General features: G+C 44.6%; 1 protein-coding gene across 3 annotated transcripts in view; it reads left to right on the top strand.

The window, feature by feature from the left end:
* The window catches only part of LOC119173590 (uncharacterized), a 294126-nt gene that overhangs the window by 251365 nt on the left and 23897 nt on the right, over positions 1 to 18864 (top strand). For 2 of the 3 annotated variants that reach the window (XM_075896331.1, XM_075896332.1), the window contains exon 9: positions 13670 to 17801. In XM_075896331.1, the coding sequence (XP_075752446.1) occupies positions 13670 to 13955 (286 nt within the window). In that variant the 3' untranslated portion in view covers positions 13956 to 17801. Of the gene's footprint in view, positions 1 to 13669; positions 17802 to 18864 lie in introns of those variants that run through there. The other variant, XR_012895547.1, reaches the window with a different exon arrangement.

Below are 18864 nucleotides of genomic sequence, written 5' to 3'. Positions count from 1 at the left end.
ATTTAACAGAAACGGATCTTCTGCTGCAGCAAGTTAAATTCTGGATTAAAAAAGGCTGGCCAAAATGTTCGTCTGAAGAGCAGAGCCGCTTCTGGTCGTACTTCAGCTAGAAGGCGATTAGTGCGTGGATGTCCTGCTTGTATACAGGCTGCGGCGATGCCTCCAGCGCAAGCACCTGTACTATGCCCACGATGCGAGAGAAATGGAGCCGGTTGCACGCCGGCTATGCAGCTCCCATTGAAGGACACATAGTATTGGTAGTTGTAGATGCTGAAACGAAGTGGATGGAGGCAGTTCTAATAAAATCTGCAACCGCAAAAGTAACAGTTGAGGCCCTGAGCGTTGTGGAGGCCCTAAGTGTTTGCGAGGTTCGGTCTACTATGTACTCTTACGACGGATATTGGACCTCAGTTCACGGGTTTCCGATTCCGCAGTTTCCTAGTGAAGAACCAAGTAAAACACTTGACGACAGCACCTTATCATTCCCAATCAAACAGTTTAGCGGAACGAGCTGTAAGAATATTGAAGGAAGGCTTGAAGAAAAACAAAGAAATTCCACTACAAACTCGACTTTCAAGATTTCTGTTCCATTATTGACGTACGCCACTGAAAGAGGGCAAGTCTCCAGCAGAGATTTTGCTGGGGTATCAAATACTAACAAAACTTAACTGCATTATGCCGACCATAGATGCTGTTAGAGCAAAGCCATGCAACGAACGAGAACAGCGATGGCCGGTAGAACAGCGTGTTTGGACACGAACGTTCCGACCACGGAAAAGGCCGATACCAGGTATCGTGCAGGACCATCAGGGCAAGCGCATAGTCACAGTGGACACGACTTAAGGAACAGAATGGCGGCATTTTGACCAAGTGCGACAGCAGGACGTTTCAGTTGACGAATCGTGCGATACCGACACGCTATCGGCCCGTCAAGAACTTTCGGGTGAAAGCGCAAAAGATTCACCAATTCCGGCGACTCAACTTTTGCGGCGCTCAATACAAAAGCGCCGCGCTCCCGATCGTTTGAACTTTTAAGAAGGGGAGAAGCTGTAGCATCGGAGGCTAACATCATATCACCAGCAAGAAGCGCGGCTCGCCGTTCTTTGTGATGCTCGCGCTGCACAGGAGCTCGGGTTCGCCGAAGCTCTGGCTGACCGGGAATAAACGACGTGCCACCTATGTTCTGTTGAGTCAGTGCCGTACGTTGCAACAACGGCTGCCAAGGAATGCAGCGGCAAGTCATCGCGACAATCCTACCACTGAGAAACATCTCAATAAATCTAAACCATGTACTGCCTGCATGGCAGTACATGTGGCTTATCAGTTTAGCGCTGTTACGGTTCATGTAAGCGTACTTACCGACTATGCCGTTCGCTGCCGTGCCATTGAGCACGGGGCCGCAATGCGTATCGCTTGTGAAAACGAAGGCAACTCGCTGCCACCGCATTGGCTCCACAAAATGGTCTTTACACCTTTGCTCGGTCTGTTGCTGAGCAAGCACAAAGAAAAAACTCTCTATGCAAGGGCAAATGCTCGCATATATGTAGTAGGGCACGGCGCTGATGGAGTGAGCTTAGTAGGCGATGCACTGCACGCAACTAGTTAGGGGCACGCTCAACTTGACGTACGATGGTAACACATTTCATGTATAGACACCCCAGTTTTTGCTAATGGAACACTGTACAAATGTGTACATGTGAAGCCTGATGAGTCATGGTCAGCTGTGCCGCAGTTTCAGCATGTATACTCTCTTCATAGTTCCGGAATGATTTCATGATACCGGATATGGTCATGCATCTTAGAAGTGTGGCAGCTTGGCTAGATGACATGACGATAGTTATAGCATGAGAACAGAACGAGGACACAGAAACAAGGAGTGTCCTTCGTGTCCTTCTTGTCTCTGTGTCGTCGTTCTGTTCTCGCGCTATAACTATGGTCATCGTCATGTGATTAAGTTGAAGTGTTTTTCCGCGCAATGGAAAACATAGAAAAGGGTGCGCACATTCGGTAACGTTACAATGGTGTCATCACATATAGTTTTTAATTGGCAACGGTGGTGCATAATGAGTGACGAACGGATTACTGCATAGTTTCGCGGCGTTCCTAACAGCGCCTTTTAAAATAAATTGTACGCGCATCGCACTCACGTGGCAACGTCTCCTGCAATCAGCCGTCTATTACACCATTGCTACGATTTTGCTCTTTTGCCAATGTCAATTCACAGCCGCCTGCAGCCAGTGCGCTGAAAGGGGGTAGTGATGCGGCGAAATAGTGCCCTCGTCACCGGGAGTTGTGGCTTCATCAACAAAAAGCCGCGTTTGGGGCATCTTTCTATCTCGCGCACTTACCTCTCGTTATAGCAACACCTAGGTCATGATCGTGCAGCTATCAATGCAACACGGCATTTTTGATCGGAACATGGCAAGCATACAGTCCTCGACAAAGGCAACGGAAGCAATTGAGATAACTAGTATTGCTGTGTAGTTGAAAAATGCCCCAAGTTCTCCTATTTCTCTTGGTGGCTTGACCGGTGAGAACAGGGGAGAAATTTAGAAAGAGAACCTTAAAATCGGGGTCTTTCGAGCCAAGACTGATAGTGTGGGAACCTGGATGAATTGTGACTACCTAGGCTGCTTTAATAATCACTTAGGTTTAAGTACACTAGTGTTAACTGCTAACACAATCAAACTAGTGGCCTCATGCTCACTAGTCATCATGGCAGGTACGAAAGCTTTTCCTTTTGTTTTGCAATAAAGTCCTACTACATAAAAAAAGATACAAAAGATATGTTTAACATGTGGATTGAACGCAATATATCACAGTCATAAGCTCGACTATTACAGTCTTATGTTTCCTGAGAAGTACAGATGATGACATTTTTTTTAAATTTTTGTGCATAATAACTGACTATAATAACAATTGTACTATTTCCAACCTAAATATATGATTGAGTAAAAGATTACTGGTGGAAAGAAATTGCACCTCTTTATTATTTGATATTCGATTCGTATTCAAATTATGTATTCGTACTCTATTTGAAAATTTTTGTATTCTTCGCACACCCCTAAAAAAATTGGTGGACTAGTAAGCTTCATTGTTAAGACTTCAACACGATAGCGATATCCTGTACCTAATGCGTATTTCAAACACTTAGCAACTATATCTTTTATTACATGATGTTACTGGAGGAGTATAAATTGTGGACTACTACGATGTAATCGATGAATTTGAAAATGGCTTGTGTCAGTGAAGCTTTCACATATGGCTGCATTCTGTGTGATGAGAAGCATGTTTTAAATCACGAGCAGTTATGCGAATACGCACAGCAGCATGTGCGCCTTTTGTGATGGGCGGCCGGCTTTATACAACAGGAGTTTTGATAATCATATGTTTTGACGCCCTTTTACCACGCAATATCACTGTCCTATTATGTGTTGTGTTGTCAAGCCTTTATACTGGACGCGTGTGATGTAAAACGTTAAAATTATTTTCACTGCATTTCCAAGCAGTGGAAGTTATTTTCACTGCATTTTTAAGCAGACGTGTGGCTGTGTGGTAGAACAGCTGCTTGCCACGCAAACGGCCTGAGTGGGATCTTTGATTGAACCCTAAACTTTTATTTATTTATTTTATTTGCGTCTTTCTTGATTTTTCGGTCAGGCCAGGTGATCTTTCGCTCACAACCAATGACACGAACATTGGTGCAGACGCAGGAATTTCTGCGAAACGAGCTCTTCAATGCTATCAGGTTAAAAGGCACAATTTTTACTATCCTATAACTTCCTTCAGAATGCTACTGCGTCACATGGTCCTTTGTGTCATCGTTATTCCAAAATGTGTTCCGCTCCTATCCCTTCTCAGTTACTGCCACCATCATATGCACATGACAATAATTTTGTGGCTGGCAGTACGCCAAGCAACAAATCTTTCATTCATAGGATTGTCGCAGACAAGTTTTATGCATTGTCACAGATGAGTTTACACTGCTCACGAGAGCCAAAACAAAGCTATTGAAGGTGACACCTGCTGTGAAAGAAGGGATGACCAGTAATGAGGTATGTGCCATCCAAAATGTTCTCTGACACACAGCCAAAATGCAGCACTATGGTGTTTTGTTGAAGGCGTACGTGGCCTGCACATGCTGAATCAAAAGCGAACTGCTGTTTGGTGCAGCCACTGCACACAAAAGCCAGCTCGCTGATACACAATCATGAATTGTAACTATGCAGTTCTGACGACAGTTGGGGAAAACATAACTACTTCTGTAACAGGCATTGTGATGAAACTGCTGTAGATTTGACACTGTGTCACATGAAAGTGTTGTAAACTAAAAAAATTATGGGCCGCCTCCCCGAAAGGAACCATGATGGGATGTGAAGCAGCAGTGGTGAGCATGCCGTTGATCTGACTGAAACGGGGGGGGACGCTGGTGCTGGAAGAACGGTTTGAAGCAAAAGTTGGTGTAGCCTTTACTCCAGTAAATGTTTTTTTCAAATGCAAAGACATGGGAGGCAGGTTGGGTTTTGTGTAAGTTCCATCGCAGATAAACGAGCCGAAAGAGTGTTTCCACTCGACGTGCATTCGAGCATTGAGGGCGGTGGAGAGGGGGAAGCGAGAAAGAAATGTGTTGCGAGCTGGTGGAGGAGCAACACCAGCTAGGTTTGTTGAGAGGAGCCAGCAGCTGCTGTGGGTGAGGGAGAGAGTGATGTCAATGCGCAGCTGCGACTTGACTTACTTGGTATTGTTCCAATTACAACTGCAATGGGGAGAATGCGGTGTGGCACATTGGCACGGAGACACAAACAGACAGCATTACACCGGCTAGTCAAACAGCTGCTTCGCATCTGGAAACCGGCACACAGTTAAGCACAGGGGACATTATTTATGGTTTCTTAACGATGCTGTAATGATTGTCATTTTGATTGAGAGAAATTAAAGTGGATAAAAATTGCCCTTTCCTTTAGCAGGATTTGAACCCTGAAACATTATTAGAGCTTCTTTTTTAGGGTGTGTTAGTCAGTGCTACTGGTGGCAAATGTGGTTTTGCCACCTTGAGGCGCGTCACCTTACTTGCAGAGGGCAGTGATATTAGGTGACTCTCGACAACATCAATGTGAACTGCATTAGCAACAGTTCACTTCTTGGGACATGAGCACTGTCGGCATCAAATGAAATGTGTACAGTGGAGCACATGGCCAAAGCATTAGCACATCTATGGTGCGCGTCATCCAGTCATCATCACAGGCAGGCACACACATCCAGTTTCGCCATATTGTGCAATCCTCCATTGTCTCCACCCCCCCCCCCTTTTTTTTTGCTGCTTGAGTTCTGCTGCTAATATGCTGACATAGTAATAACGGTTGTCAGCGTAGGCAGGCCCGTGGCATGTTGCAAGCTTCATGGCCGCGCCGTGAGGAGTCGTCACCATCAAAACGACAACAGCACACAGCCAGCGTAGTTAAATGAAATGGTACGAAGCCTTTTTTTTTTTTTTTTGAGATTTTATTTGTAAGACTTAGGAATGGTAAGCATAAAAAACAGTTTCTCAATTAATTTTAGGCATTAGGGAGCATGCATGGTGCGAACGTGTAGAAAGTTGGAAAGTGACGCACATTAGTTGGCAGTGCAGACCAAAAAACGAACAGTCGCGCCGCACTGCTCCAGGGAGGCACGCGGATATTTTGATACCAATTGCAGTAAGTTTACCGAATACTGTCAATGAGATGTTGCGAAATCTTGAGCTACACAAGTGCAGGGACGTATGTGGTATACTTTTACTTATACTAGCGAAGGTTTTGTGAAGTGCGATGTATATATCAGCTTGTGCTGGACAGCTTCTGTGCTCCGGGCATCTGCGGTGGGGCTATGCGTAGTACGTACCTTGTTTTCACATGAACGCTGATGCATGCATATTGTTCACTTCTGTAGGTGCTCAAGTGTTACTTACGTGGCATTTATTTTATGTGAACATCGATCGATTAACTTGCAATTACACGATTTATTGCTGCAAGCTTGTGTGATCATCTTTGTAAGTTCGCCCGGTGTGTATGCGGCATTACAACTTACTAAATTAAACATGCAAGAGACTTGTGAGCTCATAGTAAGCAGTTTACTACAATGTACTATGGAAACGAGAGAAATCAAGAAAGGGGGCTGTTACAGCGAGCGGGCGTCAGCCATGATGCAGAATCAAACGACGATGATGTCGTCTGCTATGCGGAAGGCCAGCTGCCATATCGAAACACCCTGGTGCTTCTGAAACCTATTTAATTTTATATGCAGGTATAAAATATACAAACAATATTTTTGTTGTAATTGGTTCAAAAAAGATATTTGTGTGTAGAAGATAACAAAAACTTTACCACTTATCAGTAAAATAGTAATTTTTCAATACTTTTACGATCACCGACAGAATCTAGGCGGCGCTATCATCGCATCCAATGTGTGTTCTTATTAGCTCTATGGGAATGCGTCTCCCTTGGCGTGGTTGTGCCATTCGCATTTGGCCTTTGCGGGGTTTTGACTTGGTGAGTGCCAGGCCATGCTCTTATGTTGAACGAACATAGCAGACGCGGTTGGTAGAAACCAAACTACACATACATTTATTTGACTAATTTATAACGATGATATCATCTGCCGAATCGATACATCTATTGTAATTAACACGCTAGGACATTCTTACACAATATTACCGTACACTCCAAAACATGAAAAACACAATAACACACCCAAGGTGGCGTCGCCAACGCTTGACTTACCTCGAGAGCCCCCTGATGCGCAGCCCGCAGTGCCACGCGCCGAGGACCCACGCTAGAGACAACCGTTCGCGGCAACCGCCACGCGCAGAAGAGACCCGCTCAGCTCTCGCCCACCACCAAGGCTTGCCTTCCTCCAGGGGTCACCGCTGGCGCTACCATTCTACCAACCATGATGATGATAGTGGTGATCAACGCGAACACAATGCCACCTACCGCCCGGTGGTTGTAACCTGAAATGCGGCTTTTGGGCGAGACACGTGCGCCACGCAGCGCAAGCAACTTCACAAGGAGTGTCAGCACCTTTATATTGTTTCATTCTTTATTTCCTTTCAGTTCCAATTACGTACCATGAAATAACAAAGCACTTTTACCTGGAACGCCGCATTTTTCCACCCCTACATCCGAAACTTAACCGACCGCAGGCATTAAACCTACGCCTATTACAGACACACACGTACCCAAACCTTGCCACGCTTCACGTTTATTATCCTCATACATACCCCAGCGACACATGCCCATCATGTGGACACACAGCGACACTCGCACACATGCTCTGGGAGTGTAGAACAACTCCTCCCGACTCTACCTCAAGCAAGTGGGAGAGGTCCCTCAGGAGCTCACTTCTCGCCGACTAGCAATGGGCCGTCCAGCAGGCCCACGAGCAGCCGCCAGGTACTCCCTGTCAGTCCCTACATGGGAGACGCCCGCTAGGCGCGTCCTGCAGGACTAAAATAAAGGTTTTTCATTCCATTCCATTCAATAATATGAACTAGAACAAAGGCAACAATATCAGGCTGTAGAGGGATTGCACAGAGTTGTCAAATTAGATGTGAGTGCCTGTTCGTGGTGATGACTGAACTGCGCTCACTGTACCTTTGCAAATCCACGCGCTTTGCCGTTCCCATTTCATTTGACACCAATAGTACATCAGGTCCTTCATAAAAGGAAATTGCTTGACACAAGAAGAAAACAACGCTACTAGCAACCACAATGTTTATTTTTCTAAACCCTAACCTCAACAGCAAACTAAGGTCATATTGTGATAGTGACTGGCATGCCAGCATTTTCGCAGGAACCGTCACTCGTTTGACAACAATGACTTGCACCACAAAGAGCATCGATGTGCTCAGCTTCTCCAATGAGGCAGGTGATCTCGTTTTTTCGGACGACCCAAACCGTCAAGGTTTAGCCGACAACCACATGACTGAATGTGGAAGAAACTGTCACGTGGCAGCTTTTCAGTCTTGTTTTCACGCTTTCTTAGCCACGGCTGCTACGTAATATTTCCCACGAGATGCGATACTTCACAAATGCTTTGCCATCTATGAATTTGTTTTATGCCATACTCTGCTCTTTCTATTCGAGAAGGATAAATACAAATTCATAGATTGCCAGGTGCTTTGTTTCTTCTTTCAGTTATTGAGGTTATATTATTTGCCTTTATCATGCTGGATGAGTTAATTTGCCCGTTTTATCTGCACAGTTTAATATGCGGTGGAAGATATCATAAATTACAATTTGTGATCGCTGATTTCGTAGAGGTATGAAAGTGGGGGTAGTCTCTTGAGATTCAGTTGTTAACACAAGGTCAAGTCAACAGTTGAACACAGGTATATCCAACTCGAAGGGGATCCTGAATTAGTTCGATATATAAAAAATTCAATATGAAAAAGGTAGAGGTTTCGGGAGCTTACCTATAGCAGATCATCATCTACAATAGGCGTATTCAAGAATTACCTCTAATGCCGCACACATGCTACAACAGAATGATTAATTTGCATGAAAAAAATCACTATTCTTAACCTGCTTCTTCTTTTTATAAATGTTGAAGATGCTAGTCTTAATCTTATCAAAGCTGTCCAGGTGCGACAGCCCGGTTTCCTCCGTGTGACTGATACAACGGCGAATGATGTCGAACGCTGCTGCCACTTCAGCATTGGGGTACGCGCTTGTAGCCTGCACCTCGTCTAGATGATCCTCCTCGTCACATGAGCTGTCGGCTTGGATATTGCAGTCTGCTTCCACGAAGTTGTCCACACATACTTCATGAGGAACTGCTGCCAGGAAGCAGGACTACAGCTCCTGGAATGCGTCATATATCGTATTTACTTGCATAATCCTTGCTCTTTTTTCGGCTGAAAACTGATGCAATTTGGAGGGTGCGAAAATTACGCGGGGAAAACTTTCCACGAAAACGTACAGGGTGAAGAAAAAACAAAACAAGTGGATGCTAATTGGGATTCTCACACGAGCAACTAACAGCAAGCTATGAGAAGTACTAATCAAAATTTACCTCAACCATAAAAGCACAGGTTCTACACAAAGCAAGACTTATTTGAGACACAAAAAGTACAAGTAAATAGTCGAGAATTAGAATACCATACCCAAAACTTGTGGGCGTTGCGGGCATAGCGGTAGCATTTGTCACTCAACAGGAGCTCTCAAAAGGTAAGCGTCGGTTGTCAGTAATGGGCTGATGGCTATTTAACAGTATTGTCTGCAGTTTCCTTATGAAGAAATAAAGTTTACCATCAATCCCAGTCTTAGGCACACAGCAGGCCCAACGCGTCTTGGTGGCTTTCAGCTGCCGTCACCAGTAGCCAACTCAAAACTCGTCGACTCCGAAGGGCCTACCGTCGGCCCTGTTGACGTTGTTTAGTGCATGATCAATCTCTTCCAACTTGAAAGCAGCCGTGTAGCTTCAGTATCACCCCTTAATGTGAAAAGATTAGCGACACAGCATACAAAACACGCCGCAGCGTGCACTTGCTGCTTTAGCTTGGCTTAGGTTAGATTGAATCTCTGTGCAATAATATTTCGCTTGATGCTTAACAGATGGCGCCAGATGGCAGGCACTATCATCATCAACGGCTGTAACAAGGAGACGACATTATTGCGGCAAGTTTCGAAGGTACGATAATTACTCGAGGGAAAAAAAAACTTATTTTTGTTGGGCGATGTGAGGGGTGCAAGAATTGTGCGAGTGCGAGAATTACGTGATTAAATACTGTATGCACTCCTCGTCATCTTTACTGGTTTCCGCAAGTTACACCGTCTCGAAGCCTGCCTTGCGTAAGGTAGTGTGTCCATCCTAACGTCTTGCCAAGCATTGAAGATCTCCACGGGAGAAAACTACGCGCAGATTTCTGGCCACTCCATCATCCACCTCTGGATGCTTTGACTGCTGACAGCTTCGCTTTCACCAGAATTGGTTTTGGAAACAATGTTGTAGCGCTGCTTAAATTGGTGAAGCCACCCGCTGTTGTAGACAAAGTTGTTTGATCGAGTGCAGCGGCAAATCATTTAGCCTTGGCGATCAGCATCGGGCCATCCACTGGAATGTTATTTGCACGCACTTCTAGAACCCTGGCATAGAGTGCCTTTTCTACATTCCCGTGGGCAAAAGCGCGCACATGACAGGCTCCCGACGTTCGCTGCTTCACCGCCTGTGCCTTGATATCTGCCTTGTTTTTCAACAAGGTACTCGGAGTGCTCCGTGGTATCCCGAAGTCATCCCCGACAGTCGAACATTTCTTGCCCGCCTCAACCTCTGAATAGCCTTCAACTTCGTCACAAAGTCAAGGGTCTTGTGCTTCTTGACGCTGACCATAGCTGCACGAGAAGTCGACAATTCAAGGAGTCCGCAGCGGTTTTGCACAATACGCATGCAAAAGAGAAATGCTGCACATGTGGTGGTACGTAGGCGACGCGACAGGGGAAGCAACAAAGCTTTGCTCGCGAGGCGATGGCACAGAACACCGATGGCGACCTGCGAGGGCAATAGCAAAAGGCGCGAGCTGTGGTTAGCTGATAGAAACTTGCAAAACAGCAAGAAAAAAAAGAAAACGTGAAAGGAGAAGGAGATCGGCTCCTTCGTTCAGGAGTTCTCCGAGCAGAGAAAGCATGAGGGAGAAAAAAAGAAAAGAAAAAAAGCGGTTTCACAAGTTATAAATTGTTTTGGGTTTTGACGGAGGCGTGGTGCCATGCAGAGGTCGCCAAATGCTGCAAGTCAAAGCTTTTAACTCACCCACTCGCGCGTGGAACTGCACTGCCATGGAGATCGCGGGGGGGGGGGGGGGGGGCTGCCGAAGTGCATCTTCCAGCTCGTGCGGCGTTCGATATATCTGAAGGTGGGTAAAAGTACCGTTCGATATCAGCTTGCAAATTTCTATACTTTTACAAAAAAATTTTTAGAGGCTAACGTACGAGTTCGATATACCCGAAAATTCAATATATGTGGGTTCGATATAACCAGGTTCGATTGTATCAGCTGATTGTTCGGAATGGCTCATTGCTGAGTTAATAAAGTTAAACACGTATCGATGAAGCTGCTTTCAGCGTCATGTTTAAATGTGATGAGGGCAACGTCAGACCAATTTATACTCGAAAGAAATGAGTCGCCAAATATGAAAATTGTGGTGTTGGGAAACTGAGATTTTAGTGATTGTAGTGCATTATGGAACACAGATGTAAATGTGCTGTGGGAATCTGGTAGGCAGATTTACAGCACACAAACAGCATGTAATGCACTAAATACCAGATGTATGCACAAGGAAGGCAAAGTAACTACGAATATGGATAGGATAGCCATAGTAGTGGAGCAGTTTTACAGGGATTTGTACTGTACCCAGGACAACCACGACCATAATGTAAGAACTAGCCATAACCCAGATGACATCCCACCAGTAATGACAGAACAAGTTAGAAAGGTTTTGGAGGGAAGGCAAAGAGGCAAAGCTGCTGGTGAGGATCGGGTAACATCAGATCTGCCGAAAGATGGAGGACAGATTGTGTCGGAAAAACTAGCCACCTTGTTTATGAAGTGCCTCCTGACAGGGAGCGTACCAGAATTTTGGAAGAGTGCTAACATCATCTTAATCCATAGCAAAGGAAATGACAAGGATTTCAAGAATTACAGGCCGTTCAACTTACTCTTCATCGCATACAAGCTATTTACAAAGTAATTGCTAACAGATCTAGGACAATATTGGAATTCAATCACCCAAAGGATCAAGCAGGATTTCAAACAGGCCTATCAACAACCGACCACATTCATACTATCAATCAGGTACTGTATTTACTTGATTCTACCGCGCCCTTGATTGTAACGTGCACTCGGTTTTCACGACGAAAAAAAACAAAGTAAGACATCGATTGCAACGCGCACCCATTTTTCTTGTTGGCCCGCACGATCACACTACTCGGGAAAATGACTCCTTTCGGGAGCGTCTTCCATTTAAATATGAGGTTCGGGGGAATCTTGTGCCTATCTGACGTGCAACAGAGCATTGCCGTCATTCTTGTTTTACCGTGGCCTGATGTCAGCATGCAAACTTGCTTCGCCCCCTTCTTCTCGCCGGTTGTGGTGCCAGGCATGTCCAAGTAAAGAGGCGCCTGATCGGCATTCCCGATTTGCCCAAGCAGGTAGCCGTTGTTGTGCCGCAAGTTTAGGACAAAACCTCTGAAAACTGTGAAGCTTTTCTTCGTACTCCTCCGGCAAGTTTTCGGAGGGAAAAAACCGCTTAACCGGAAAAAAGGTGCACGTTAGATTCGAGTAATTAGGGTAATAGAGATGTGCTCAGGATAGAGCCAACCACTATACATAGCCTTTATAGATTATGAGAAGGCATTTGACTTAGAAATATCAGCGGTCGTTCATGCAGACACTGCAAAATCAGGGCATCTAGAAAGCATATATAAACATCCTGGAAGAAATCTACAGGGGATCAACTGCCACCATAGTGCTCCATAAAGAAAGCGACAGAATACCAATGAAGAAGGGTGTAAGACAAGGGGATACGATCTTCCCAATGCTATGTACCACGTGTTACAGGAGATTTTCAGAGCCCTAAAATGGGAAGATTTAGGTATATTAATGGAGAGTACCTTAGTAACCTATGGTTCACCAATGACATTGCATTGCTGAGTAACTCATGAGACAAATTGCAATACACGATTACTGAATTAGACAAGGAGGGCAGAAAGGTAGGTCTTAAAAAATCTGCATAAAACGAAAGTAATGTACAGCAACCTCGGTAGAGAACAGCACTATGAAATAGGTGGAGAGACGCTGGAAGTTGTAAAGTAATATCTCTACTTAAGACAGATAGTTACCGCGGAGGCGAACCATGAGAGTGCAATAACCAGAAGAATGGGGTGGATCACATTTGACAAGCATTCTGTAATCATGAATGGTAGATCATTATTATCAATCGAGAGGAAGGTATATAACAGCTGCATCTTGCTGGTACTTAGCTGCGGAGTAGAAACCTTGAGGCTTACAAAGAGGGTTCAGCTTAAGTTGAGAAGGTGGCAGCTAGTGATAGAAAGGAAAATGATAGGTGTAATCTTAAGAAACAAGAAGAGAGCAGGATGGGTCAGGGGACAAACCAGGGTTAAAGATATCATAATCAAGAAGAAATGAACATGAGCTGGGCAAGTAGTGCGTAAGCAAAATAACTGTTAGTCATTAATGATCACATACTGGATTCCAAGAGAAGGCAAGCGGGTGAGAAAGAGACAGAAAGTCAAGTGGGCAGATGAGATTAGGAAGTTTGCGGGTAAAAAGTGGCAGCAGCAAGCACAGGACTGAGTTGACTGGCGGAACATGGAAGAGGCCTTTGCCATGCATTGAGCGTAGTCAGGCTGGTGACGATGATGTAGTTTGCTTGCATTTGTGGCTGACCCAATTTCGTCTCATACTGTGTTTTGTTTTTGTGTGGCCATGCCATGAAAGAAAGTTGTGCCGCATGAAAACTTCCTTGTACTATGCATCATCTCTGAGAATAAAATCATGCATAGATCATGCAAAACGTGTCACAACAAAGCTAGTTAATGTGGAACAGTGTCTTGTCTAATCCTACTGATGTATGCAGTATCATGAACGCATTGATTTGAACCGTGTTGCGCAGGTTGGACGCATTCCCGCTGGCGGGTGCGGCCACACCACTGCCACCAAGCCCCCCGTTTCCTTCTTTTCCGGGTCTGAGCCCCCACACGGGTCCCGGTTGGGGAAGCCTGCCGATGGGCCGGCCACCACCACCGGCAGACACGGCCAGCCCTCGCTATCGCCTCTACTACCACCTGTCGTCCATATTCCCTGAGGAACAGGTGCGTGCCGCCATGGACCTCTGCCCCGAGGAGACCAATCCACAAAAAGTGTGCGCAGCCATCCTCGCCATGTTTCCCAAGGGTTGACCACTGTTGTTGCAGAGTGTGTGCATTGCTGCAGTCTTGTTTTTCTGCCACCGCAGTTCCTCTGTCATGAAAAGTGATGAAATGCTCCACCTGAATGTGGGCACGGTTGTTGTGTACAGTGCCTCGCAGAGAATGACGCAAATGTAAACGAGTGTATGTGTACTGCTGTCCTCCGACGTTCTGCAAGAGCTTGCTTCTAAAAGGCCACTGCAGGAGTGTTCCTCTCCTGCAATTGTCTACAACCGATCTGATCCCCTGGGCTGCTCAAAAGAAGCTTTTCTTGGTGAGCCCTTGGTGCTCTCAGGTATGTACAGGAGGGGTTTCACGTTTTACTCCTCCCTTTTCGAGAAGTCCACACTTGCGTTATGTTTATGGGCAGTACTCTCATTTCCTGCATTCGTTCAGAGTGACCATAATTGTGAGGTCCAGTCGTGATCTGTTGTGTGTGCAGAGATTTGTTAACAGCGAGTTAGACAATACTGCCTGAGCTATATTATTTAACCAGAAGTGATATGCTCTCATGAGATACATTTGCTATTCGGCTTGACTATTAATTATGAATGAAACGGCATTTGTAAACGATCATGACACAGAATGGGGACTGCCATGTGTCCCCATCCTGTGTCCCAGTCCTTTGTATTTCGTTTGATTCAGAGTAGTACACCGACAAGCAAGTTTTCAATACTGTAAGCTTGACTATCACTTGTGAGATGCTGAATTATTGATAGCCATAGCCTCACCACAGGCACTGTGACTCAGCAGCATGTATTTGCACCCTCTGTGACAGCACCACAATGCTGACAGTACTGTTGGCCAAGTGCTTGAGCACTGCTCTGAAACATAAGCTGTGTGTAAAACTTTATGATGTGATGTCGCTTCCTCTTAGCTTGCCACGGCATGTTACAGCATAGTGCGCGTTGGTCCCATGAGGAGGAGCTGTATACTGGGAACCCTGCAAATCAGGTTTGCATCTGCAACCTTTGGACTTGGACCGTCATTTTTGTCGACGTTCCTCATCTGTGCATAGGGGGCTCACTTAAGCAGATGCAGCTTCAAAGCTGATGCCACGTTCTGTGGAGCAGTGTCAAGTCTGATGTGGGAGCTTGGCATGTAGTGTGTTCTCAGTGCGTAGGTAGTGAGCTTGGAAACAATCTTTTTGATCTGTGAACACTTCTTATTATTACTTAGGCACAGAAATTTCTGAAGCCTATGCATTTGTAGCCACAAAGGCAGTCACTTCACGATACATTGGGTGGATGGATCTTGTGTGGTTTGTGTGCTGAATTTTGTTTTCATTCACTGAACACTAGGTGTCGGGGTATCACAGCTAACAGTCGGCATTTTCCGGGGCTGGGCAAAACACTCATAGTCAAACAAGAGAAAAATCTCTTGGTGTGCATGAAAGCTTTTGCCAAGATTTGCTTTTTTTTTGTTTGCTCGGATGGAACATTTCTCAGTGGTTTGTTTTTGCTGGCAAGTTCTCATAGCATGTTTCTGATGCAAGGCCACAAGAACAGAACTTCAGGTTGAAGTTTGACTTGTTCTTTATGCCAGTGGAAGGTTCCGCATGGCTTTTCTCTCGCTTTGCTAAGCTTTCACTTCGGAGGACCAGCACGTAACAATAGAGGCTGCAGTAATGTGTCAAGGGGGAGTTTTTCAAAGTTAACATTAAAACATTGCTGCCACTTTCTTCTTTTGTACACCAAGCCTTTCATGGTCATTTTCACTTTTGTACGTCATGTGTCTCGTCTCAGATGTGCGATGCGTCTTGCTGTGAGCACATATTGCAATTTTTTATGGCTTGTGTTCCCATCTTTTCTCTAGCTTATGACAGCAAGAGTTATGCTGGCCTGTAACTTTGGCAGGAAACGAGTTTGTTGTGATGCAGATGCTTGCTAGGAATGCAGCCTACCAAGTAGCTAGCTCAAGCTCACAAGAAGGAAGTATGTGACAAAATGCACCAGTACTGTCTGCATTGTACCGGCCGAGGAGCATGCTGGCTGCATATTAATAAAAGTGGCTGCAAGCGTGCTTCAATTTAGCATTGAGCAAGCATTGCTTCAGAAGAAAAACCGCTTGGGGATTTCTAACTCCATTTGAAACCACTAGAATGCAAAAAGCGCATTCGGGGAATGGAAGGACTCGGACATGCGCTGACGGGCAAAGCCGGTTTTGATTCCTAATTTGTAGTAAAGTGAGGTATTGAGAAGGCCATGTAGCGGATGGACTAAATCAACAAAATGGTTGTTGTGGGATTGGATGCACAGCAGGGGAATACGTAGTGTGATGAGTTCGCAACAGGTGCATCTCAAAGCGCGTGTTCTTCACGACACGGTTGCTTTGTTGTGTCTCCGCACAAAAGAAACAGTGGAGCACAAAAAGGGTTGTTAGGCTATTATGATTTCTTGAATAGGATTAAAGAGATACTGACACAAAAATTTGGGCCTCGCATTTTTTTTTTTTTTTTTTTTTGCTGCTATGTGTTTTTTTGGGGGCCTGTTAGTCATAACACAACCCATCGCTTTCTGCAGTGCATGACAAGTAATTAATACAGGCTTGTTATTACCGACCAGTGTCCGTCTCGGTTTCAAAAACGAGGAGCCATTGGGTACAACTATCACCTCCTAGTGGGTGCAACACTCGACCATGTCAGCACACAGAACTGTGATGCTCGTCTGTGTGATTCGCATCAAGGAGTTTTTCAAACTGGAAATGTGACAGCAATGCCATCAAACACGAAACTTTCAAATAGTGTGCCATGGCCACAGACTCGCAAGCAGCTGCGAAGTAATAGTCTGCTGGAGCAAACGCGACCAATGAAAAATGGCAGCTATGACGTTGTCGTAACTTGCTGCAGCGTTGTCTGCTGCAGGGAAGTAGGCGGTACGCAAAGGTCGCCTAAGAGGGTGTCAATAGTGCGGAGGAGTCGGTTGGTCACGCAAACTTCAAAAATTAATTTAAAATACCTTCTGAGCTATATTTGCTGTTGATATTTTGCAGATGTTATACACATGTTCACAGCATCGATCCCGCAGGCTATCTCGGCCACAAAATTTTTGTTGGTACCCCTTTAAGTAAAGCCCGCAGAACTTGGTAAAGTTGTGCCATGCTTTTAAGCACCTTTTCTCCCTCTCCCACCTTCTCCGATGCATCGTGTGGTACTGTGCGCTCCATCACTCGTCACTTTTCATCACCATGAATGCTGCTTTTTTGGACGCTGAAACGAAGCTACTCATGACACCATCCTGTTGGCATGTGTTGCATCAGCTGTAGTCGTATAGTTCCGATAGATCATTCAGAAATTCGTGGCATATCCCCCTCAAAAAAGTTGGGCGCCCACTAACCGGCATCAATGGGCACGCACTCCAGATTGATGCAATAGGCGAGACGGTCGGTGTGTGCATGAGCAGAACTTTTTTTATTTTTTTTGGTCGTGGAGGCTGCCGGGCTTTGGTCATTCAGATGGTCCACTCTTTTTAAAGGGAGTGAAACGATTTTTTGTGTCCAGTAAAGTATGATTTCACAATCCCGAAATTACCACTTTTATCACGACTCGACGATTGGCAAACGAACAAATGCACAAAAAGAAAATGCGGGTGGAGACGCCACTTTCAAATTCCTGAACCAAACATTGTAACATCATACATCTTCAAGGTGTCTACTGGGGTCCTACGTAGCCTTTAATCCACAAAAATGAAGTATATTGTCATTTGTGGTGCCATAGACCAAGCATATGAAGTTTCAGAAAATTTTATAGGGCCTATGTTGCAGAAAATACATTTTGAAATTTTCGACATCACACGTGAAGATTTTGGTTGAAATTTAAAAATGAAACTTGAGCCTTGATTTTCTCTGCTAATAATGAACTTAATATGACAGTGAAATATCTAGAGTGCAGTCACTGTTTCTCTGTAGTGTCCCATTGAGGGAAGATGCAAATCAAATCATGTTGATTTGCTTCCCTACTTTCATGACAAAAAAAGCTGAATATTGTGATTAAACACAAAGTAGGTTAACATTGCTTTTCAAGAGCACAGAGTAGCTACTAAAAACCAAAAATAAATGATCCTCTAGAGCCCCAGGCAAATTGTCGCCTGGCTACTTGCCATTACATTTTGTCTGGGGAGCTCCCTTAAGCCACATGTGAAAAATAACCATGATTGCTAGCTAAGTTCTCATGATGGAAGAGATCAATTTACGAAACAAATCTTTACGGTATAGATGAGCTTTCACTTATACCTTTAAAATACATTTTTCTCAAGATAGTTCTTGGGCAACTTCTTGAGTTTAGACATCATGTTTTTGGTACGTATGATAGCCGACCAGGTGAAATTTTCCCCGCATATTCTTTTACCTGTGAAGGGTGCAAATATCTTCCTTAAAACTTGATATACCTTATATAATTGGTATGAACCTAAAGTAATCAATTGGTATGGGCTGAGGATTCTAAGAATGCTCATATTACTGGTTTTTTTGTCCTTAGCAATGGTTTATATGCACTTTCATGACAGTTATTTGTACTCTACAGTTAATGTAGAGCAATATGAGTCATTAATGGCTCCGAACCATAAAAATTTAGTAGCATATACAAACTTACACATTTTCATGGCACGAAACAAAAACTGTGCAACTTACTATAGAACTAATAAAGTATTGTAAATCGACATAAAAGCCTATATATGCAGCAAAAGTTTCATTACCGTAGGCTACAGATTAACAAAAACTTTTTTTTTCGATTGGCATCTTCCTTTAAGTTGTATCTAACTACAGGGGTGTGCGAATATTCCAACTTTCAAATATTTACAATTCGATTCGCACCCGAATTTCACTATTCGGACTTCTGAAAGATAAGTTTGTCAACGTCCGATTGACATTTTGCACTCCCTATTCAAACCGCGAAATCATACGA

This window comes from Rhipicephalus microplus, chromosome 5, assembly GCF_043290135.1.
Source record: "Rhipicephalus microplus isolate Deutch F79 chromosome 5, USDA_Rmic, whole genome shotgun sequence".
NCBI lineage: Eukaryota > Metazoa > Arthropoda > Arachnida > Ixodida > Ixodidae > Rhipicephalus > Rhipicephalus microplus.
This window is presented reverse-complemented; position numbering and strand designations above follow the sequence as displayed.